The sequence below is a fragment of the Saimiri boliviensis genome, chromosome 10 (genome assembly GCF_048565385.1).
Source record: "Saimiri boliviensis isolate mSaiBol1 chromosome 10, mSaiBol1.pri, whole genome shotgun sequence".
In the NCBI taxonomy this organism is placed as follows: Eukaryota; Metazoa; Chordata; class Mammalia; order Primates; family Cebidae; genus Saimiri; species Saimiri boliviensis.
Window position 1 is genome coordinate 8,070,610 of NC_133458.1, and position 23,355 is coordinate 8,093,964.

The following is a 23,355-nucleotide window of genomic DNA, read 5'->3' on the forward strand; positions in this document are numbered from 1 at the left end:
GACTCTTGCTTCTGGCAGCCCCCACTTCTGGCAGCTGAGTGCTGCCCCTGCTTTCTCCATCACGAGCCTGAGACCTGCACGGGAGAGCTGCCCAGACTGGCTGGAAACCACGTTTTAGAGTGCAGGGTCAAGTGGAGTGCAGGACCCCCTGTCAAAACAATAATCTCTTCCCCTCCCCGCCCCCAACACAACTGCACGGGTTAAATCTTGTCATTTTATAATTGTGATCCGCATGGGCTGGGTTAGGTGCTTTAGTAGTTCTCGTAAGATCTGACACAGTCTCTTAAATCTTCAATAATAAATACTTGATTTAGAGATTAGGCTTTACGGGTAAGATACTCCTGAGAAAGGTAAGGGGAATCTAACATTCACCTAAGAAACAGGAAGTGGGTAGCAGTAGGCCCTGCATATTGCTGCTGGGAGGGGCCTTCCAGATTTAGGCGGACCCGGGTCCGAGGCAGCAGGCCTAGAGAGGGAAAGAGGCGTTTTGCTCCTTCCTGGTGAAATAATGCTGAATTCTTGCGGCCTCTGGACAGATGTGGGAAGGCACCACCTCAAGACGGGAGGAGCGAGGCTTGTCCTGGTCGGGCGGACCTGAGTGCGGCCGCCGCTCTCCAGGAACTGGAAGGGAAAGCCAGGCGGCTCTCAGGGGCCATTGGTGTCTGAGGCGGGCAGGTCGAACGCCCAGGGCACTGCGCCCCGCAGTTGCCGCTCCTGCAAGGAAAAACTCTGGGTGCGTATGCGGCTTGTCACCTCCTGGGTGCGCAGCGTGAGCCCAAAAATGTCTTCGTGGTAGCGTTGCTGATCCTGTCGGGAAAGTGCGCAGTGGATGAGAACCCCAGTAGGAGACAAGAGCGGGAACCCCGAACGCCCTGGGCCTGGTCCCTACCCTGGCCCGCCCCTCCGCACCCGCAGCACGCCGATGACGTCGCCGGCCTCATCCAGCTCCATGTCGCCCTCCGTCGTCAGGATTCGCTGCACGGTCTGCAGGACGTTGGTTGCCATGGTGACATCGCCGCAGACAAACATGTGGCCCCGCTCGAGGCACAGCACGCGGTGCACCTCCGCAGCCAGCTCCGTCCTTAGGATGTCCTGCACGTAGGTCTGCAGGGCGGCGGGGTCAGGACGGGTCCTGGTGGGGTGGGTGCGGGGGCGCACCCTGGGCGGCTGGCTGGCTCTGGGTGTGAAAGACTGCGGAGCCCACCAGGTGGGGCCTGCGTGCCCCTGGGGCGGTGTCTAGAGGGGCAGTGTCGAAGGGGAGGGGCTGGGGGGCGGGGCAGGGCACGAGGGTGGGTGGAGTGCGTGCTGGTGGCTGAGTGGTCGTGGGAGGCCGCGGGAGGGCTCTGGTAGGTCCTCCCCTCTTTCCCTATCTTCAGGTTACCATTGCGCCCTCAGGGCCTCACACCTTGGGATTGTCGGGTTCCCGGGAGAAGGCGGTGAGGACTCGGCCAAACACCCCGCGCTGCTGGGCGTCCTGCACCTCGTCGCGGTAGAGATGGTCAAGTTGGGAGCATCGGCAGCCGAACACCAAAGTCATGGGGGCGGGCTGCAGCCCTGCAAGCAACAGCAGTTTCAGAAGGCCCTTCTCCCAGGGCACAGGGCCAGCGGTGCCTCCCCACTGGCCACCATTGCCCAGCCTGGCAGCCCAGCGTTTTGGGCTGCAGCCACCATTACTTTGGCTGTTTCATCTCTAAGAGCCTGCAGAATGCTTTCACAGAGACCCTGGACATGCCTGATTTACAGAAGGAAGGGAAGCGCAGGTGAAGTGGTGATTTCCTTCATGTAGGTGGCCCCTGGTGGAGCTGCGCTAGAGTGTGCTGCTTAGGACTCGGAATTCTATGCCCTTTGCGTTGTGTGACATCTCAGTCCCCTTCCTTGCTCCCACTCCATCTTCTCCCATACTTTTAACTCTCCTCCCAGTCACAGCCCTCTTCTTTTGATTGCCAGACTACCCTGGGCACTCCATGCTCAATCTGAACACCTTGGAGCATCCCTGGGTCTTGGACGGACCCCTGTCAGCTCTGGCACGGTCCAGAATCCACCTCGGGCAGTTCTTCTTTGAGTCTTAGCCCTATCCCTTCCAAAATTCGATTTTTCGAATTTCATCCAGTCGACACCTACTATGTGCCAGGCACCAGGCAGCCAGACACACAGGGCCCAGCCCTTGCCTCAGTACCTCCCCTCCCTTCCATCTCATGAGCATCTTTTCAGCTTTGTGGCCTCCGTTTCCTGCCCTCTCTTTCCTATCTGTTTCCTGCCTGCCAGCCACACCCCTCCAAGCAGTCCTCTGGTCCCCAGCCTCACCTTTGCTCTCAATGTCATGCAGCCGCTCCTGCCAGAATCCCCGAAAGGGGGCAATGCCAGTGCCTGGGCCCACCAGGATGCAGGGCAGGCTGGGATCGGGTGGCAGCCGGAAAGAGGGAGCCCTAGCAGAAGAGATACTCCGTCAGGTCTCCTTTGCCTTCTGTGCTCCCCTGTTCTCGCCATGCAGGGCGGGTGGAGCGAGAAGAACCCAAGCTCTCCTGATAAATTAGTTGATACTTGTGAAGTCCTTAAAGCAGTGTTTGGCTCATAGTAAGCATGATGGGTTTATTAAAATAACTCTGGGCTCATGTCTGTAATCCCAGCACTTTGGGATGCTGAGGTGGGAAGATTGCTTGAGCCTGGGAGTTTGAGAGCAGCCTGGGCAATATAAAGAGACTTCCCATCTCAAGGAAAAAAAAAAAAAAAAAAGAAAAAAGAAAGAAAGAAAGAAAAAAAAACCCCTCTGCTTGCTGAAACTCCTTGGATCTGCAGTTTCTGGAGATTGTGCCAAAGGAAATATAGTTCATTTTGGCTTGAAGACTACTTAGATGACTCAGGGGATTTAGAAAATGTGGGGAGAGTGAAAGACATACTTTCAGTTCATTATGGGTTCACTGAGTGTGTTTACTTTAAATGCCCTTAATAGTGGTATTTAGTTTATGTTCAGTAGATTGGTACAGTTTATCTGTAATTTAGCCACCTGGGTGGATTGGAGTCATCAGGCCCAGCTGATGTCAGTCTAGGAACTATTCTCAGTCCTACCAGGACTTCTGGTTCCTGGCTGTGAGAAGGAGCAAGACTTCTGGACACAGCATGAAGGGAGGTTCTCTTAAAATCCTTCACCTTCCGGCTGGGTGCAGTGGCTCATGCCTGTGATTCCAGCACTTTGGGAGGCGGAGGCAGGTGGATCACGAGGTCAGGAGTTTGAGACCAGACCAACAGGATGAAACCCTGTCTCTACTAAAAATACAAAATTAGCCAGGAGTGGTGGTGCACTCCTGTAATACCTGCTACTTGGGAGGCTGAGGTGGGAGAATTGTTTGCATCTGGGAGGTGAAGGTTGCAGTGAGCTGAGATTGCACCACTGCACTCCAACCTGGGTGACAAGAGACCTTGTCTCAAAAAAAAAAAAAAAAAAAATTAGCTGGGCATGGTGGTAGGTGTCTGTAATCCCAGCTACTCGGGAGGCTGAGACAGGAGAATCTCTTGAATTCAGGAGGTGGAGGTTGCAGTGAGGCGAGATCATGCCACTGCACTCCAGCCCAGTGACAGAGCATGACTCTGTGTCCAGAAAAAAAAATCCTTCACCTTCTTTGAGCCCTCGGTGACACCAAGGCCAAAGGTGGTCTTTATCCTACCTAGCAGTTCTCCCTGGAGTGAGGATATAGTGACTGTAGTTCCCAGGTGCCACGTAGCCCCATATCAGATGGCCCAGGGACAGAGAGAGGAACATAGAAACTGCACTTTCAGAAAGCCACAGAGCCAGCTGGTTTGATCCCAGCTCTGGCTCTGGGAGCTGTAGATTCACGGCAAAACTCTGAGTCTAAATGAAGGAGAGAGCCAAAGCTTAGCCAGGGTTCTGAAGTGACCTAACGACACCACGTGCTTGACATGTTACAGAGCTCCCTTCTGTTTCCAGTGACACTCCTCACCAGTGACACTCCTCACTCCTTGCCAAAGCTGCCACCCTGGCCCTGGGCAGCTCCCCACCGAGTCCTCCATCTCACTTACCCCCGGATGAAGCAGGGCACAGGGTCTCCAGGCTTGAGTTGGCTTAGCCATGTGGAGCAGACTCCATAGTGCAGGGGGCCCAGCCCATCTAGGGGGTGGGGAGGAGAGGCCGGTGAGGGGCTGGAGAGGGGCCTGTCCCACCCCCGCTGTGGCCAGGCCTGCTCCTGCCAGTTGCCTCACCCTGGGTCCTGTATGCAAGCACAGCTACAGTGAGGTGGATCTCTCCTGGGTGGATGCTGGGTGCTGAGCTGACTGAGTAGTACCGGGGCTGCAGCAGAGGCAGCTGGGTGAGGAGCAGTGGGGCAGGCAGTGCCACCGAAGGGAACTGCTCCAGCACCTCCAGCAGTGTGGGGCAGCGGAACCACTTCCACTCCTCGTAGCGCCGGGGATCCTGGCAGGGCAGGATGCAGTGGGTTAGGGGTCCCATAGCCCTTCCTAGCAACCTCCCTTCTTCACTCCTCCCATGCTGAGCCTCCTTAGGGGTTCTCCCTCCTCAGTTCAGGCCAACAGAGCTTTCTCTAAGACCTGGAGAATCCAGGTGTGAATTCCTCCCTGGGGAGCTGCGTCTTAAAGCACCAGTGCACGTCAGTCAGGAGAAGGAAGTCTAGGGAGGGTCTTGCATGGGGGTTTCCTGCCGCTGGGGCCCCCACCCAACTCATCCCATCTCTCTAGCCCCTGTGCCTCATTGGTGGGGGGGGGGGCGGGCAACCTGGCTGAGGGCCTCCAGCTCCTGCTGTTCCCTGGGCTCTTCTGCCAGGGTGCTGAGCAGCCGCAAGAGCTGAGGACTGGGTGGGGAGGTGATGTCCAGGAAGAAGGTGAGAGCCTGGCGCAGTGTGCACGGGGGCAGTCGAGGGTCCCGCACCCAGCCAGGGGGAGGGCCACCTGTGGATGGTGCATAGGGAGCTGTGAGGACAGGGCCTAGCAGAACTGCAGTGCCTGGGCTGAGGTTTGCATTTTGGGGACTGTTAGGAGTCTGCCCTTGGGCTGCTGATGGGCCTGTCTGGGCAGCCTCAGTGTGTTGTTTGGGGGCCCCGAGCTGAACTGGGTTGGTCTGGGCTCCTCTGCCTCTGACCCCACCCACCCTTATTTTAAATAAGGCCCAGGCACTCATGTGGCAGCAAATAGGCCCAGTGCCATCTCCAGAGCAAGCTAGATTGCCAGGGGAGACTTGGGGAGGAAGCTGGAGGGAAGGGATAGCTTTCCAGTGGGGGCATTTGAGGGTGTGTGGATGGTCCAGCAACAAGGCCAGACTGGCATCAGGCAGCACAGTCAGCTCTGACCCCAGCTGCTGAGCTCTGGAGGAGTTGGCCACGCCTTGGATCCTGAGCTCCAGGAGGCCTGGGGTTGGGGGTGGGGCTGGGCATGGGGTCGGTGTGCCCTGTTGCATCCCAGGCTGCCCCTCACCAGGGCTGCCCTTCTCCAGCTGCTCTACTGCCACGGGCTCAGTGGGTGCTGGTGGATCCTCCACTCGGCTCAGCAGCGCCTCCACAAGGCCGGGCCGGTTGGGTGGGCAGACGCCTATGTGGTCCCCCGGCTGGTACTGCAGCCCCTCCTGCCCTGCGGTGTCCAGGCGCACCAGGATGGTGGCCCGCCTGGAGGTGGGAGAGGGACACTTATGGGGAGTCAGGGAGGGGTTGGGGTGGGAGAATGTTCGAGGAGGAGGATCCAGGGTGCAGGTGTGCAGGACAGGTGGGGCGGTGGTATGGGAGGAGGAGGGTCCAGGGTGTGGATGTGCAGGACAGGTGAGGGGGTGGTATGGGAGGAGCAGGGCCCAGGGTGTGGATGTGTAGCACAGGTGGGATCGGTATGGGAGGAGGAGGGTCCAGGGTGTGGATGTGCAGGACAGGTGGGGGTGGTATGGGAGGAGGAGGGTCCAGGGTGTGGATGTGTAGGACAGGTGGGATCGGTATGGGAGGAGGAGGGCCCAGGGTGTGGGTGTGCAGGACAGGTGGGGGGTGGTATGGGAGGAGGAGGGTTCAGGGTGCGGGTGTGCAGCACAGGTTGGGGGCAGTATGGGAGGAGGAGGGTCCAGGGTGCAGGTGTGCAGGACAGGTGGGGGGCGGTATGGGAGAAGGGTCCAGGGTTCGCGTTTGCAGGACAGGTGGGGGGCGGTATGGGAGGAGGGTCCAGGGTGGGGGTGTGCAGGACAGGTGGGGGGCAGTATGGGAGGAGGAGGGTCCAGGGTGCGGGTGTGCAGGACAGGTGGGGGGCGGTATGGGAGGAGGAGGGTCCAGGGTGCGGGTGTGCAGGACAGGTGGGGGGCGGTATGGGAGGAGGGTCCAGGGTGCGGGTGTGCAGCACAGGTGGGGGGCAGTATGGGAGGAGGAGGGTCCAGGGTGCGGGTGTGCAGGACAGGTGGGGGGCGGTATGGGGGGAGGGTCCAGGGTGCAGGTGGGCAGGACAGGTGGGGGGCGGTATGGGGGGAGGGTCCAGGGTGCGGGTGTGCAGGACAGGTGGGGGTGGTGGTAAAGCTGTCATTCTCACGTGGACTTGCTGCTTTGCAGGTTTTCCACTGAAAGGATTGTAGCCTGGAACATCTTCCGCCTGTGCACGTGGATCAGACCTGGGGGGTCGAGGGGCAGCCTGAGCTAGGGAGCAGGGCCTGGCCCCTGAGTGTGTTAGTCCTGGGGTCGGGGGTCCTCAGAGAGCCAGCAGGGTCAGGGTGAGGACAGGGCCGCACCTGGCAGCAACTGCAGGCCCTCGGCCTGGGCGCTCAGCCGGTACCTCTGGCGTTTCCAGCTCCGTTTGGGGCTGAAGATGTCTCGGGCGGCAGCTTTGGCATCCTCTCCCACACAGAAGGTCTCACAGGCGGCCTGAGGGATAGGCTGGTGAGGCTGAGGACCTTCTGCCACCGGGGAGCACCCTAGTGGGGAGCCTGGATGGCTTTGCTGCCTGTTGCTCTGGGGGGTCGGCAGCCCCAGTGGCTGAGGCACCAGCGACAGCACCTTTTCTGCCAGCCCATTTCATGGCTTGGCCGCTGGGCCCAGGGACCTGGCTGGCTCCTCCTCTGCACATCCTGATTGGTGTCATCATTCTGTATCTGGTGAGTGTTTATCTCGTGATCTGAGAAGCAAAGTGCTTGGCATACAGTGGCTCTGTGAAGGCGTCTGTGTGTCCAGACCTGCACTCAAATTCCAACTCCCGAACATACAGATACATGCCTCAGTTTTCCCATCTTTATACCTCATTGGGTTCTGGTGAAGATTAAATGAGGCACTTTATGTAAAGCCCTTAGCACAGTGTGTGCAGATAGTAAGTGCTCCTGGGTAGGGATGAACAATTCAGGCGGCAGAGGAGGCCCCACGGGGCAGACCCTGGGGAGGGTGTGAATCTCGTGCGCTCCTGGTCAGGCACAAAGCTCTGCCAGTCCCAGGCTTGAAATCCAGGATTCACAGGTGATTGGCTGAGCCTCATATCACCAAGTCCCGTTAATCTTTCTTTTGTGGTGCGTGTGAAGTCTTATATCTCTTCCTTCCTCGGCTCCCTCCCTTCCTTCCTATCTCCACTGCTGCTGCTCTGGTTAGTTCAGCCTTCCTGCTTCTGATTCAGTGATGCTCGAATCCATCCTATGCCTCTGGAGTCCTGTTCCCAAAACTTCATGTTGTGGTCTCATCCCGCACCAATGGCTCTTTTTGATTAAATTCTTTAAGTTTCATTTTCCACTCCCTTCTTCCCAATTGGGGCCTATGTGTTTCTCCAGCCTGACCTCCCCCTCCTTAGCAAAACTCCCCCCTCCCCCAGGCAGCCCTCTCCCTCCGGCTCCTGTTAGTGTGCCCTCCTCTAATCAAGGCAAATTTGCTGCGCTCCAGCCTGGGCCCCAGGGGAGCAGCACTGCCTTGAACAGTGTAGCACTAGGGAGATGGAGCCCCTGTCAACTGCAGACACAATCCCCAGGCAGGCAGCGCTGCCCCTGAGGAAGCCCAGGTGTCAAAAGCCATGGCCCCGGCCCCCCGGGACCCACCTCTCCCTGCCCTTGCTCTCCTGGCCCCGGACCAGTTCTGTGGTGCAGGCACCACCCCAGGCTGTCTGGCTTCTCACTTCCTGTGGCTTCTGTGCTGGCTTCAGCTTCAACCCTTGCCTCCGTCTGACCTGCCCTCCGTCCCTTCCTTCTCCCTCCATCCTGCCCAGTCCCGGTCCCGGGTGGGGTGCCCTGCCCTGCACCCCCTCCGTCTGTGCGCTCACTCGTGGGGCCCAGCCTGGGCCTGGCTGAAGCTCCCTCCTCCCAGGGCCGTGCCTGCTGTCTTTTTGCTGCACTTCTGCCTGGGCTAGGCACCCTCTGTGGTCGGCAGGGCCAGTCGTCCTCAGCCCCTGACCCAGAAGAGTTGGCTGTGCCATGGAGAGATGAGGGTGATTTTGGAAGGAATAGGAAGGGACCAAAGAACCAAACAGAATCAGGGCAGCAGTGAGGCCTCCAGCCTCAACACTGCAGGCCCAGAGGAGGCATCCCGGGCAGGAGTGAGTCAGAACAGGAGTGGGGCGGGGCTCACCTGGAAGGCGGCCTGGGCCCAGCCACGGAAGGCTTCCTCCTGGCCACAGAGCTCGTCGCCCTGGCCCAGCTGCAGCAGCCGCTCCCCGCCCAGTTCCTCCAGCCGCGTGTCCACCGCTCGAGCAAAGGCGCAGAAGTGGGGGTATGCGCGGGAGCCCAGCCCGAACACACAGAACCTGGGGTGCAGGGGGTGTCACTGGAGCTCCCTTCCCAGCCCACATTTGCCCAGGCAGCTTGCCCATCTGTTGCTCCCCTCTTGATGAGGCCCCGACCTGAGGGTGCCCAGGGCCCCTGCACTGTCTGTGTTACTGGACTCCTTCCTCTTTCGCCGCCACGAGGACACCAGTGGGTCTGAGCAGGAGACGCTGTTGAAGCGGATCTTATAACTCCTGGCAAGAGAGAACAAAGACGAGGTTGTCACAGGGCCCTGGAGAGACAGCCCAGGCCCAGGCCCAGACCCAGGGACAGCTGTAGGGTCTCTGCCTCTGCGACAGGAAAGGCCCTGCCCTTGGGAGTGGCTGAGGACCAGCATCCCAGGGGACTCTGAGCCTGGGCCCTGCCATGCCACACCCTCCTCTCTGAAGGAGACCTCAGGATGGTCCGGCTCTCAGAAGCAGGCAGGTCCAGACTGCCGCTCCAGCCTGGAAGGAAGTCCATCCTGGAGCCCTGGCTTTGGGTGGGAAAATGACTCGAGGTACAGAGGGAGAGCTCTTCAGACCCGTGTCTGTTTGTGCCTCCAAGTGTCTCAGCTCCCCCAGCTCCTGTGAAACTCTTGCCCAACTCACTTGTGCTGCTCCGGCCGCGGGGAGCTGTTGTAGGGGCCGGACATCTCCATCAGCGCAGCCGCAAAGCTCTGGCGAGGCAAGTGGTGGCATCAGGGTTAGTTTTGTTTCATTTCAAACTACATAGAAGTGTAAAACTGTACCAACTGGCCCTTATTATTAGTTATTTGTAGCTTTTAATTTTCATTTGTTTTGAAAATTTCAAAAGCAGTCTGACGTTTGTGAAAAATTACATTATAGAGTTCTGAGGCGAGGTGTGGTGGCTCACACCTGTAATCCCAGCACTTTGGGAGGCTGAAGCAGGCAGATCAGGAGGTCAGGAGTTCGAGATCAGCCTGGCCAGCATGGTGAAACCCTGTCTCTACTAAGAATACAAAAATAAGCCAGGCGTGGTGGCGTGTGCATGTAATCCCAGCTACTCGGGAGGCTGAAGCAGGAGAATTGCTTGAACCCAGCAGGCAGAGGTTGCAGTAAGCTGAGATCATGTCACTGCTCTCTAGCCTGGGTGACAGCGAGATTCCATCTCAAAAAAAAATAATAATAATAACATTACAGAAATGAGTAAAGTAATAAGATGCCCCATCTTCCCTCCAGACATATCGCTATCGACAGGTGTTAGCCTTGCACCTTCCAGCCCTTTTTTCCTTGTACTTATGTGCCTGTGCATATTTATTTTTTTTTTAAAATAAAAGTGGTACTATACTATACTTCCTTGCATTTATTTATTCCTTGCATAATTTATTTCAGACATCCGTCCAGGTCAACACATCAATATTGACCTAAGTAGTATGATTGCTTTCAGATATGGGTCTTGCTCTGTTGCCCGGGTTGAGGTGCAGTGGCTTGATCATAGTTCACTGCAACCCTGAACTCCTGAGATGAGATTTTTCTGCCTTCCTTGTAGCTGGAACTATAGGTGCGTTCCACCATACCTGGTTAGTTTTCAAATTTTCTGTAGAGACAGGGTCTCGCTGTGTTACTTAGTCCAGCCTTGAACTCCTGGGTTCAAGTGATCCTCCTACCTGAACCTCCCAAAGCATGACGTCATTCTTTTTAGTGTTTACATTGTACTTGACTTCACTGAGATGGAAGGGCAGCAGGGTGGTCTGGGAACAGTGCTCCCTCAAACGTCCTTGTACATGTGCTTTGCTCCCCCTTTTAAGTACTTCAGCCAGGTAATCTTTAGTGGTGGAGTTGCTGAATCCCTGCTGCTGGGGCACAGGATCATCCTTGCAGCAGCAGGGAAAGCGGCAGCTCTTTCCTCCCTCCCGGCCAGCAATGGCTAGGGCCGATCTATCCTGTGTTAGTGGATTTCATGGGTGGACAAACTCAGTTCCTTCGGTGGTGTCCTGATCTCTAGCAGACATTGTTCAGGCGGTGCTCCTCAGAAGACTGTGGGCCTGTTTGTGCTGCCATGAAGCAGCAGCGTGACGCGGACCTTCCAGAGGGAACGAAGCTGGAAGGAAGGGCCTCTGGTGCTAAACTGCAGATGTCTCTGCGTGGTGGTTCCCATGTTTGCCATAGTTAGCAAGTATGATTTGAATTTAATTTTTGAATGTTTTGTCAGCGTGCAACACAAGTCCAGAGGCACGCACATGTTGTAAATGTACAGCTCTATGGGTTTTCACAAACTGAACACACCTGTGTAACTGGCATCCCATCAAGAAACATTACCCGTGGCTGCGTGCAGTGGCTGACACCTGTAATCCCAGCACTTTGGGAGGCTGAGGCGAGTGGATCACCTAATGTCTGGGGTTCAAGACAACACTGGCCCACAGGGTGAAACCTGTCTCTACTAAAAATATAAAAATTAGCTGGGCTTGGTGGCAGGTGCCTGTAATCCCAACTACTGGGGAGGTTGAGGCAGGAGAATCGCTTGAATCCAGGAGGCAGAGTTTGCAGTGTGCTGAGATGGTGCCATTGCACTCCAGCCTGGGCCTGGGTGACAGAGCGAGCCTCTGTCTCAGAAAAAAAAAAAAGAAAAGAGAAGAAAAGAAATATTACCCACATCCTAGAAGCCACCTCTGTGCCTCCTTCCTGTCACTGCCACCCCCACCGCAGGGGTGACTAACTCCCCTCCGAATTTCTAACTCCATGGATTAGCTCTGCCTGTTTCTGAACTTTATTAAAGTGAATCCTGTAATACAGTATGTATTCTTTGGTCTGGCTTTTTTTACTCTTCACATTTTTTTGAGATTCACCTGCATTGTTGTGTGTGGTTGTATTTTGTTCACACTTAGTGCGATATGGCACTTGAATATACCACAATTTATCACTTTTTGTCAATGGTCATGTGAATTATTTCCAGTGTAGGGTATTATAGACAAATTTGCTATAAATATTTTTGTTCTTTTTTTTTTTTTTAAAACACAGAGTCTCGCTCTGTCGCCAGGCTGGAGTGCAGTGGCGCAATCACGGCTCACCGCAACCTCCGCCTCCTGGGTTCAAGCGATTTTCCTGCCTCAGCCTCCCCAGTAGCTGGGATTACAGGCATGTGTTACCATGCCCGGCTAATTTTTTGTAGTTTTATAGAGACAGGGTTTCACCATGTTGGCCAGGATGGTCTTGATCTCCTGACCTCGTGATCTGCCCACCTCGGCCTCTCAAAGTGCTGGGATTACTGGAGTGAGGCACTGCGCCCGGCCTCTGCTCATATTTTTAGTGAATATACCCTATTTTCTGTGAGCTGTATTCCTAGATTTGTTAAAAATTTGGGATAAAATTAATATATGTTGAAATGTACAGATCTTAAAGGTGCAGTTTAATTTGCTTGGCTGTTTTGGAGTTTTATTTATTTGTATTTTATTTTGAATCAAAGTCTTGCTCTATTGCCCAGGCAATATAGCAAGTGACATGATCTTGGCTCACTGAAACCTCCACCTCCTGGGCTCTAGCGATTCTCCTGCCTCAGCCTTCTCAATAGCTGGCACTACAGGCGTGCACCACCATGCCGGGCTAATTTTTGTATTTTAGTAGAGACAGGGTTTTGCCATGTTGATCAGGCTGGTCTTGAGCTCCTGACCTCAAGTGATCTGTCCACCAGGGCCTCCCAAAATGCTGGGATTGCAGGCGTGAGCCACCATGCCTCGCCTGGCATTCTTTTTTTTTTTCAAAAAGAGAAAGATTCAACATGCATCTACCCTATGACCTACCAGTTCTACTCCTAGGTATTTATCCAAGAGAAATAAAAACATAAGCCCACAAAAGCCGGGTACAAGAATGTTCATAACAGCTTTATTCATAATAGCCCCGACCTGGAAACAGCCCAAGTGTCACCAACAGGAGAATGGATAAACAAACTGGGGATATTCACACAATGAGCACCACTCAGCAGCAGAATGAGTGAAATACTGAGTCACGCAACAACACGGGTGCGCCTCAAAAACAGACTCAGCGGGAGACGCTGTAACACCGCGTGCTTCCATCTAGGTGCTGTTCTAGAGCAGGTGAAACTAATCTCTGGTGACAGACACTTTGGCAGGGAGTCAGACTGGGAAGGGATGCACGTGAGGAACTAGTGAGGGAACTTTCCAGGATGATGAAAATGTGCTATACCTTCTAAAGTCTGTGGGTTATATGGGTATCTATATACCTTTATACTAAAAAAAAGTCAATTGCTGGTGCTGTTTTTTAAAAAAAGGTAGGGCAGAATGAGGGCTGAAATAGACACGAAAGCAGCAAAAAAGGCTTTCATCAGATTCAAGCTTCTTTAAGATACTGACGGACAGGTGCGGTGGCTCACGTCTATAATCCCAGCACTTTGGGAGGCCGAGGCAGGTGGATCGCTTGAACCCAGGAGTTAGAGACAGCCTAGGCAACATGGCAAAACCCCATCTCTACAAAAAATACAAAAATTAGCTAGGCACCATGGCACACCCCTGCGGTCCCAGCTACTTAGGAGGCTGAGGTGGGAGGATCGCTTGAGTCTGGGAGGTTGAGGCTGCAGTAAGCCATGATTGTATGACTACTGCACTCCAGCCTGGGCCACAGAGTTAGACCTTGTCTCAAAAAAAAAAAAAAAAAAAAAAGAGTTCCCAGGAGGTACTTAGTGCTAGTAAGGACTTTAACACCGAGAAGCTGAAGCAAGTAAGAACCAGAAATGAACCTAGCTCGGGGCAGCTCAGAGACATCTAAGCCTGCAAGAGAAGGCATTCAATGGTGGTACTCTAACTTTGTGTGTGTGTGTGTGTGTGTGTGTATGTGTGTTTTAAGTGAAGTTATCTAATCTATGTGGGCATCTAAACAGCACTGTATTTGTTTTGTTAAAAAGGAGCCTGAGGCAGCTGAGGCAGGAGGATCACTTGAGGCTAATAGTTCAAGGTCAGCCTGGGCAACATACCTAGATTCTCAAAATAAATAAATAAATAAAACAAAGAAAAGAAGGAACGCTGGAATAGTGTTGTAGGTGTAAATTACAGCTTTATGGATTGTTACAAACGGAACACACCTGTGTAACCGGCATCCATTAAGAACTATTACCCGCATCCTGGAAGCCACGCTCAGTGTATCGTGTATCCCTGTTTTTCTTATTTCTCAATGCCTGAGCACAGTCTAACCTCTTGGTCAGCCAGGACATGCCTTTCTTGTGTTAGAAACTTGCACTGATCATGGAAATGAGCTGAAGGGAGGAAGCCTCATGGGTAGGCTGGGGGTGTGCCTTGTGTGGGGTTTCAGGCCGGGGAGGGGGGTCTCTTGGCATTTCCCTTTCCATCCTGGTGTGTGTGTGTGTGTGTGTGTGTGTGTGTGTGTGTGTGTGTGTGTGCCTGAGTGTATGTGTGTGTGTTGGGCAAAGGTTCCTGCCCAGTCACTCCAATTTTGAGTATCTCCTCATTCCCAGCAGCCCCTTTCCTGGAAATTCTCACCTCTCCATTCTCCGGGGGATCCCCATTCCCAAATGTGCTGGTTACCACCAGCACCAGCGTCTCGTGTTCGAGGGACACCACGTCATACTCATCCATACACAGGACCTGTGGGTGGAAAGGCAGATGTCCTGGGTGCTGTGGTCCCCTGAGGCCCTGTCCTCCTCATTGTGGCATCCCTGGCAGTGCAAGATTCAGGCCCCAACTTGATTTCTGAACTCCTGTGGTTCTAGGGTTCCTCATGAGTTCCGACTTGTAACACTTCCTGTCCTCGCAGACACCCCTGAAGATACTGATAGAGCCCCCTCTTTCTAGCTCCCTGCTCCCCTGGGGGCAAAAGTCCTACCCGGGGGTCAAAAGCCTTCCGGAAGAGTCTCCCCAACTGCTGTGCATAGCCCTGGGCCCGGCCGGTCTCAGAGCCATACAGGATTGTTGCCTTCACTCGCTTCGCCATCACAGTGCCCATGAGCGAGGCGGAGATCTTCACGGCGCTGCGGGCAAGGGAGGCATCAGGGTGTCCCAGGTGCACAGAGGCAAGGCCTCCCTAGGCAAGGGTCCAACCCCCTCACAACAGGGTTTTGGGGTACTGAATGGTGGGCTCAGAGCACTGCTGGGGCAAGGTCCCCCCAGGGTGTGTAGGGGAGGGCAGTGCTCTTGGGGTACCCACTTGGCCACTTCCTTAAAGGTCTTCTTCCTGGTGATGCCGGTTCCCTTGGCTGCACTCCCCTTCCAGGGGTCTGGCTGCAGAGAGATGATAGGGTTGGGAGGGGAGATAAAGAAAAGGAAAGGTTACAGGTCCCTAGGGGCTGCTTAGAGTTAGAGCTGGGCTCAGGTGGGCAGAACCGGTTAGTGTGGGCACCTGGTAGCGGAAGGCAGGGGACAGGAAATAGTTGACCATCTCCTGATGGAAGACAGGAGTGAGGCTGCCTGAGATGGGGGGCACGATCCAGGCCCAGTCTGCAGGGCAGCCCCCCCTGGCCTTCTGCTCATTCTCCAGGTGCTTCATGAAGGAGGCTGTGGCAGCGTGGTGGTCCACGATGGTCACTTTGGCCAGCTGGCAGGGAGAGAGAGATGGAGAGGCTCAGACCAGGCCCACAGACCTCACCCATTCTTTCTCTGCCACTCCAGTCACTCCAAACCACATGTGTCCTAGGTCACTGCACATCTAACACATCCTGTATCCCCTCAAACAAGTGTCACCCCAAACTGCATCCTGCATGGTCATGCTCCAACATGCAATAGCAGCTCTAGTCTCCAGCATCTGCATGCCTGCCTCCAAACCAAGCAGCCCACAGGACTCAGCAAACTACCACTCCTGGCATGCCCTCGATCCTGGTATTAGTTTCCAGGATCCAGTGGGTCCCACAAACTACAATAACCAACATGCCCTAGGAATCAGCATGACCTTGCATGCAGTAAACAACAAAGTCCTTGGCACACATTAAGCCACCAGATGACAGCACATTCCCTGTCCCAGAACTGCAGGCCAGGGTGCGCCATGGCACTGGGAATGTGGAACTTCTTCCGCCTGTCGGATCCCGCCCAGTTTCTAAATGCCTCCCTCTCCTCCATCCCCTGCCCCTGATTCCCCCCTCCCCGCACCCGAGCCCTTTGCCTTCCTGGCCAGTCTGGGCCTGTGCACCTGGTAACTGTGCAGCACAGCCAAGTTGATTTCCACCGCTGCCTTGTCTTTCCACAGGGACGAGGTCGTCCGGGTATCCAGGTCCATGCAGACAGCCACGTCCTGGGGCAGGAGGGTGCGTGGCATCAGCAGGGACAGAAGTGATGGGGGTGGGGGTGGAGGCTGTCTCTGTTTCCCATCATGGCTGGAGGGAGTGAGGTGAGTGGTGGCCATTGGAAGGCCTGGCTGCCGAGTGGGCTGGTTCCGGTTTTTGCCTGCGAAGGCATCTCAGAGCAGAGAGCGACCTTGGGCCAGTCACTTCTCAGCCCCAGGCTTTAATTTCTCATCTCGAAAATGGGTCTTAAACCTTTCTGAGTCAAGGTCCCCTCTGAGAATCTGATGAAAGCTCTAGACTTATGGGTCATATACCTGGAAAGACGACTATACGTTCACACCCACCCCCATGCACCCCTCACCCACCCACAAACCCACACACTCACACCCACCCACCCTCACAAACCCATACTCTCACACTCACCCCTACACACACCCTCACACCTACACCCACATACACTCCCACAAACCCACATTTCACACCCCTACACAGACCCACACTCACACACTCCCCCTACACACTCACATCTACACATCCACACCCACTTTCACAAACCCACACTCTCACACCCCTACACAGACCCACACTCTCACACTTACCCCCTACACACACCCTCCACACCCACCCACCCCCACAAACACACACTCTGACACTCACCCCTAACACACACCCACATTCACACCTACACCCAAACGCACTCCCACAAACCCACACGCACTCCCACAAACCCACACTCTCACACTCCTACACAGACCCACACTCACACACTCTCCTAAACACTCACACACCTACACATCTACACCCACTCCCACTAACCCACACGCACACCCCTACACAAACCCACACTCTCACACTCACCCCTACACATACTGTCATTTCCACAAACCCACACACTCACACCTACCCACCCCCACAACCACACACTTTCACACCCCTACACACACCCACACTAACACCTATACCCACACACTCCCACAAACCCACGCTCACACCCCTACACAGACCCACACCCACAGGCTTCTGCTACTCACTCAGTCTACACATCCACACCCACCCCCGCAAACCCACACTCTCACACCCTCTACACACACACTCACACCCACACCCACGTACCCATACTCACCCCCTACACACCCCCACAAACCCACATTTACCCAGCCCCACATCCCTGCACTCTTACACTCACCCACTCACACCCCCACACACCCCTCCCACCCCTACCCCTCTGCCCCAGCCTCAGTGGTTCCAGAGCTGGTCCTCAGTTCCCATTTAGGAGGCAGCCCTGGCTCTGCTCTGATTGTCCCCGTGGCTGGTATTTTGGGGATGGGAGTGAGAGCCAGACTCCCCCCTGGGGCAGGGACATTTGGTGGCCGTGCTGCAGCCCACCCCTTACCTCCAGGATGTTGTAGCGGTGGGGGTCACACAGGTTCCTGGTGCCAATCTCAGTGCTCATGTACCAGCCACTGAAGGGGGCTGCAGGGAACTCCAGACCCCCAATTTCCAGCAGCATGTTGGACACCGCTGGGAGGGCATACCAGCGCAGGCCCAGGGCTGCGAACCACTCCAGCCTGGGGGTGTTGGGGCATTGGATCAGTACCCCCTGCAGGCCCTCCTCGAGGGGCTCATGGATGGCCCCCTCCATCCCACCCAGCCAGTCCCTTTGGTGCTCACGTGGGGTGCTCCAGGGGCACCTCAAGGACCAGCTCTGGGGGCAGAAGGAAGATTTCTGGGGGCTCGTCTGGGGCCTGCAGCAGCAGGGGCAGCACATCGAAGCGGCCGCTTCCTGGGGTCCAGCCGTGCTGGATGCAGAGCTGTGGGGAGCGGGCAGGGGGTCCTGGGGGCTGAGCCTCATGCCCTTCTCAGAGACCTCTCCATCCACCACCTCTTGCCTTAATCTCAGACACCCCTCAGTGGCTGTGTCTCCATGCCCACCCTGGCACCCCTCCTTTGGTGTTTTTCATCCTTCCTCTCACCGAGGCTCCCCTCTTTCTGCCTGGATCCCCCGAGCCTTCTCTCACTGGCTTCCTCATTCTCCACCTTGGGGAGACCCTTGCGGGTGGCTCTCAGTGCCCACCTCAGTGATCTCCACGTTGGCCGGGTCCCCCCGCACGGAGCCGTCCTGCTGCCGGTAGCCCGCGTAGCGCACCAGCTGGCTGTTCCAGATTCGGAAGTCTCCGCGGCCAGGGCAGCGCTGCGGGAACACTGTGATGGCCGAGCTGGCATGTGCGGGGAAAGAGCTGGTCAGAACCCCGCCTTCCCTGCCTCAGGGGAGAAGGCTGGGCCTGGCGTGGGGGGCACTCACCGAAGGTTGCCCCGGTTGGTGGCATACTTGATGTGGTTGCAGATGTAGGTGAACATCTCCTGTGCAGACCTGCAGTCCCGGGCATCGAACACCTGAGCCAGCCGAGGCAGCCGGAGAGGAGGCAGAGGAGAGAGACGGGGTCTTGAGTATCAGCCCCAGAGGAGCTGCTCGTGAGGGGCACGGCCTCTGGTTCACCCCACAGCACCCTCCTGACCACTGGCATCCACCTGATCCCTTCCTGCCCTGCTCTCTGACATATGTAGCACCCGGCCTGCTCCTCATCTCCTTCCTGTGCCAGGTGTCTCCCCATCCCTACAGAAGCTGACCTGGTACCCAGTACAGAGGAGGGACAGCCTCTGCCAAACTGATGCTTGGGTTAGGCACCAATGGATGTCTCAGAGGCTGCCTAGGAGTGTGGGCAGCAAATCCCCACGATCCATTGCACTCAAGAAGAGACAGGTGACCCCAGGCAGCCATCTGATTCTCTGAGAATCACACGGATGATGGGAAGGGAAGGTTACACAGGGGGCCTCCTGGGACGCTGCTCATCCTGACATTCTAGCGCTTGGAGGAGCTGTCTTAGCTGGCTGAGTGGAGGCCCCAGAAGGAGGCTGGGAGGTCACACTCCTGCCTGAGGGAGGAGGAAACACGTGTCAGTGACAGGGGCAGGGGAGTGGCAGGGACGAAGTTCTGAGTGGGGCCCACTATGGCGGCTCAGAGGGATCAAAGTTGAGCTAAAGCTTTGAACAACTTAGAGGGTCAGGCAGGTGTCAGATAGGATTGTTTTTATTTTACTCGAGACTCCTTTGGGATTCACTAGGCACGAGGCTTTATTCCAAACTCTTTTTTTGGTGGCCAGTCCAGTGGCGGAGAAGGTCAAGGCCGTAGGTGCAGTTTCCCCCATGGGGCAGCTTGCTTCTCTTAGTGCCGTGGGCACAGGCTGTTCTAGTGATCGAGGCCACCACTGAGTCTGTGGGCTGAGGTGTGTGGGGGGTGTGGGCTGGGGCAGGGGACCTGTGGGGAGCACTGGGTGTGGGTGAGGGGCTGCACTGGGCTGGCCTGGTGGGAGAAGCAGCAGCCAGGGCTTTTCCAGGAGGCCGCTCCTGCTACTGACACCACCCACCGCCCAGGGAAGCTGCGCCCAGCTGTCCTCACCGTGGAGCGGGCTGGACACTCTCCCCTCGTCCAGCCAAGGCGCTACCGCAGGGCTTAATAACCAGGTCTTTACTACTGGACTAAGGTTCCCCTGGGTGCTGAGGGTGGGGCAGCCCCTCTACCTTTCTAGTCTCTAAGGGAACAGGCAGAGATCTCCCCCACTGTTTGGGACCCCCTAGTCCCTGGGAAGCCTCAGGAACTACCTGCCACCCCACCCCCCTTTCTGCCCTGCCTGGGGTCTCGCTGTCCGCACCTGCAGCTTCCCCCACTGGATCCGGCCCACACAGCGGGGAGCGTTGCGCCAGGCCTGCTTGGCCCCGAACACCAGCTCGCTCTCCCTAAGCTGGTAGGTGCCTGTGGCTGCCACCTCGGCTTCCACCTCTTGAAGCCGCTGCTCGTGGGCCTGGGAGCCGCTCCTGGGGAGGAGGGGGTGGGAAGGGGCAAAGCAGGAAGTTGTGTGGGACAGGGAGGCCCTCCTCCAGGCTTTGTGCAATGCTTGGGGGGTGGGCTGGAGGGACCCACGTGGTGTTAGGATTTGGGAATGGAGTGAGTTATGGGGAAGGTCGTCAAGGGGTTTCTGGGGCCTCAGTGGGACGAGGGAGGCTGTGGCTTCCGGGAAGTTGTCACCTCTTGATGGAGCTGTAGTACTGGTTGATGAAGGCCCGGGCCTGACTCAGCAGCTGCTCAGGGGCTGTGGGGCCCGGGGAGGGCCGGCCCTGCAGTTTCCTCGGAAATACCAGGGAGCCCAGGCAGCGTCTTGGGGTGCAGGGCCCATCCTGGGTCAAGGGAATGTAAAGGTCAGGACAGGCCAGGGTGCAGGGGTGAGATGGGGGGAGGGGGAGGGAGAAAGGGTACAGTGGTGGAGAGAGGGAGGAGGTGTGCAGGGGTGGGATGGGGAGAAGGGGGGGTACAGGGGTGGAATGGGGAGAGGGAGGAGGGGTGCAGGGGTGGGAAGGGGAGAAAGAGGAGGGGGTACAGGGGTGGGAAGGGGAGAGGAAGGAGGGGTGCAGGTGTGGGATGGGGAGAAGGAGGAGGGGGTACAGGGGTGGGAAGGGGGAGAGGGAGGAGGGGTGCAGGGGTGGGATGGGGAGAGGGAGGAGGGTTGCAGGGGTGGGAAGGGGGAGAGGGAGGAGGGGTGCAGGTGTGGGATGGGGAGAAGGAGGAGGGGTGTAGGTGCGGGATGGGACAAAGGAGGAGGGGGTACAGGGGTGGGAAGGGGGAGAGGAAGGAGGGGTGCAGGGGTGGGATGGGGAGAGGGAGGAGGGGTGCAGGGGTGGAATGGGGGAGAGCTTTAGCCATGGCTGGGAGTAAGACTCAAGCCTGGGGGTCACCCGAGTCCCCTGCATGTCCCTCAACTCCTCTGGTTCTTTCCAGTCCTCTCCTCTTTTTGGAGACAAGAGACCAATTCAGAGAAGGATGGAGTTTTCCTCTGGGTCCCCTCTGAGTCCAGAACTCACCCACTCTTTCCCCTGGTGATGGTGGGGACGCGGCGGCCGGCCTTACCTGCTGTGCCTGGGCGCTGAGGGTGTCATAGGCGATGCTGCCCACTTCCCAGTTCTTCACTCGAGGGAATCTGGGCCCCTCCGGTGGCTGGGTTAGCGGGGAGCTCGGGGGGCTGCTGGGAGCCAGGGATGGGGTCATCGGGAAAGGGTTTGCTTCCTTTCGCCTCCCCAGATGTCACCCAGAGGCCCCTCTCACAGCACTGGCGACCTCATGGCTCACCCACCGCATGCCTTCTGAGGTTCCCCAGGCCTTAGGAGCCAGGCACTAACTGTGCCACTGTTTATAGACCAGGGTCCTGGGCCACGGGGGCTGCTGCCACTGAGCTCCTGAGCCCCTGGCCCGAGGCTGGGTTGGCATCCCCCCTGCACTGCACACCTCACCTCTTCTGGAGATGGGGTGTCCAACCCCCCAACATTGCTATGAGCCCTACCTTGAGGGGGACAGAGCCTGGTGCCTGAGTGGAGGGAAGCCCTGCAGGGATTCCTCAGCCCTGATTTCCCTCTGCACTCACAGCCCCTCCTGACAGCAGCCCCTTGTGTGAAGGGAAGCCTCGTAGGCCTTATCACTTCCTCCCAGAGCCACTGTCGGCAGGGAGGAAGGGAGGGACTCAGGCCAAGGGTGCGCCTGAGCAGCAGGGCCAGGGCCCTCAGCCTTCCCCTCAGAGCTGCCTGCAGCCCCCAGCCACACTGCCCCTGGCCTGGGTCCTTCCTCTCTCCTGGGACCTCTGCCCCAGGAAGGACTCTTCTGGGAACTGCATGGTCCAGTTTTTGGGTGACAGCCACTAGGAGAGGGGGTTGGAGCGAGAGGGAAAGGCCTGGTGGCTCTATCTTCTCAGCCCCCTCACCCCAAGGGCCTGAGTCTCCTGCCCACCTCTCTCCCTTTTCTGGGAGACCCCACTCTCTCACTCTAGTGTAACCGCTGCCCTCAGCTCCTTTCTTCTCCAGCTCAATGATCATCACTACCGTGAAAGGCTTGTTGTGAGCTAGAAACTTACCACCCCATGGAGTAAGTACTGCCATATCTCCATTTTATATAATTGGAGGCTCAGAGAGGTTAAGTAACTTGCTCAAAGTCAAACAGTTCTTGGTGGCAGAGCAGCATTGAAACCTTGGCTGGATTCTATAGTTGTCACCTTCGCTCCCAGCTTTCATCTGCAGACTCTGATCCTGGTCTCCTTTCTGAGCCTCCCCGACTGTCCTGTCCTATGCACACCGATAGCCCTTTTGCATTTGTGATCTGGCCCTCCCGGCTGGGCTGTGGGTTCCAAACCTTCCCAGCCCCAGGCTTCAGGCCTTGACATCACGCTTGTGCCCACCTGCTCCCAGCTGCCTGGTCCTTACCTGTGTTCTGGCGCTGGTGGGGGAGGGGATGCTGGGGCTCGGCTGGGCTCAGGGGCCGGGGTAGCTGGGCTCTGCTTGCCGCACAGCCCGAGGCCTAGCCCCAGCCCCAAGCCACAGGGCGGCCCAGACTCCTGGGCCACGCTCTTCAAGTTGCCCATGTCGCTGTGCGTCCACTCTGGCGCCCGCTCCAGCAGAGCCCTGGCCTTTTCCTTAGGAAGAGGGAGGGGACCGAGAGGAGGGGGCAGTGGGAGGGGGCTCTCCAGTGCTAGCCCTCGCCCCGCCCCTGTCCCATACACAATGGGACAGGAACAAGGCTGGCTGGGAGGCTCTAAAGCCTCAGCTCCACGCCCTCCGGCCTGGAGGGTGGGGGGCCGGACGCTTGGGTTCCGCTGTGAGGACTGAGGCTGATAAGTGGGAACCCAGGTGTCCAGCAGAGTCCTGGGGCTGCAGCGTGGGAGCTGGGGCATGGGGGAGTGGCAGGGTGGAGCCACCAGGGGGTCAGAAAGGCCCTTCTGCGATGTGGCGCCAGATGCAAGGGCCTTTCCCTGAAGGGTCGGGCAGAAGATGAACACTTTCCGTAGCAGGGGATGGCAGCCCGCACTCTCAGTGACCACAGGGACCTCTAGGTTCACCCAGGTTCCCTCCTTCACCTCCCTCTGTATGTACAAGAGCTCCTGGATCCCTGCCCTTGAGTCCTTTTGGGTTCTTGGGGATACAGGCCCAGCAAGGACGCAGTGACTTTTTGTCCTTGAGTTTGACATTAGGGTATCCCTTCCCTTCCCAGCCCCAATTTCCTGGAACCCCCACACCCCCATGACTCAAGTGGGGGACACAAAAGAGCAGGAAGCTGTGTCCTCCACCCCCACCCTGTCATTTAGTGACGCATGTTTCCCAGGGCTGCAGGTCAGAAGAGAGACCAGGGTCGAGGCAGGGAGAGCTGGCCAGGGAAGAGCTTGATGCCCTGGTGAGAGCATGGGACAGGACAAGAGCATGGGGGGCTAGGGAAACTACAGTTCCCAGAATGCAGGTGGGGTGCACCAGCACTCTCCAGTCACTCCAGGCCAGAGTGCATGTTGGGGTTTGTAGTTCTGTGCCATCTCGGGGGTTGGAGAAAGGCCACTAGCTGGGCATCTGGTCCATAGGGGTTGAAGCCTTGT

The 23,355-nt window shown here is 56.9% G+C and overlaps 1 protein-coding gene across 2 annotated transcripts; it reads right to left on the reverse strand.

The window, feature by feature from the left end:
• Positions 1 to 176: 176 nt before the first annotated feature.
• On the reverse strand, positions 177 to 22,408 carry NOS3 (nitric oxide synthase 3). 2 transcript variants are annotated; one of them, XM_010340470.3, is made up of 26 exons: positions 22,199 to 22,408; positions 20,859 to 20,970; positions 19,983 to 20,131; positions 19,609 to 19,771; positions 18,201 to 18,292; positions 17,973 to 18,114; positions 17,570 to 17,709; positions 17,292 to 17,466; positions 15,805 to 15,906; positions 15,022 to 15,216; positions 14,830 to 14,903; positions 14,509 to 14,653; positions 14,166 to 14,270; positions 9,307 to 9,374; positions 8,794 to 8,910; positions 8,523 to 8,697; positions 6,716 to 6,848; positions 6,520 to 6,598; positions 5,440 to 5,627; positions 4,745 to 4,917; positions 4,216 to 4,426; positions 4,036 to 4,123; positions 2,305 to 2,426; positions 1,406 to 1,554; positions 910 to 1,104; positions 177 to 807 (listed from the first exon to the last, which is right to left on the reverse strand). In XM_010340470.3, the coding sequence occupies exons 1-26, from the start codon at positions 22,354 to 22,356 to the stop codon at positions 646 to 648; spliced, it is 3,612 nt and encodes a 1,203-aa protein (XP_010338772.1). In that variant the 5' UTR covers positions 22,357 to 22,408; the 3' UTR covers positions 177 to 645. The 2 variants fall into 2 exon arrangements, with proteins under 2 accessions (XP_010338772.1, XP_010338771.1); XM_010340469.3 differs by having other exon boundaries at positions 20,859 to 20,973; positions 22,199 to 22,407.
• Between the last annotated feature and the right edge of the window lie 947 nt (positions 22,409 to 23,355).

Excerpts from the sequence above, each read along its gene's own strand:
- NOS3 (XM_010340469.3), bottom strand. The coding sequence starts at position 22,356 with ATGGGCAACTTGAAGAGCGTGGCCCAGGAGTCTGGGCCGCCCTGTGGC. Across the intron at positions 17,710-17,972 it reads CCAACGTGGAGATCACTGAG|CTCTGCATCCAGCACGGCTG; the intron begins GTGGGCACTGAG and ends CGCTCCCCACAG. Across the intron at positions 14,904-15,021 it reads CCCCTGCCTTCCGCTACCAG|CCAGACCCCTGGAAGGGGAG; the intron begins GTGCCCACACTA and ends ATCTCTCTGCAG.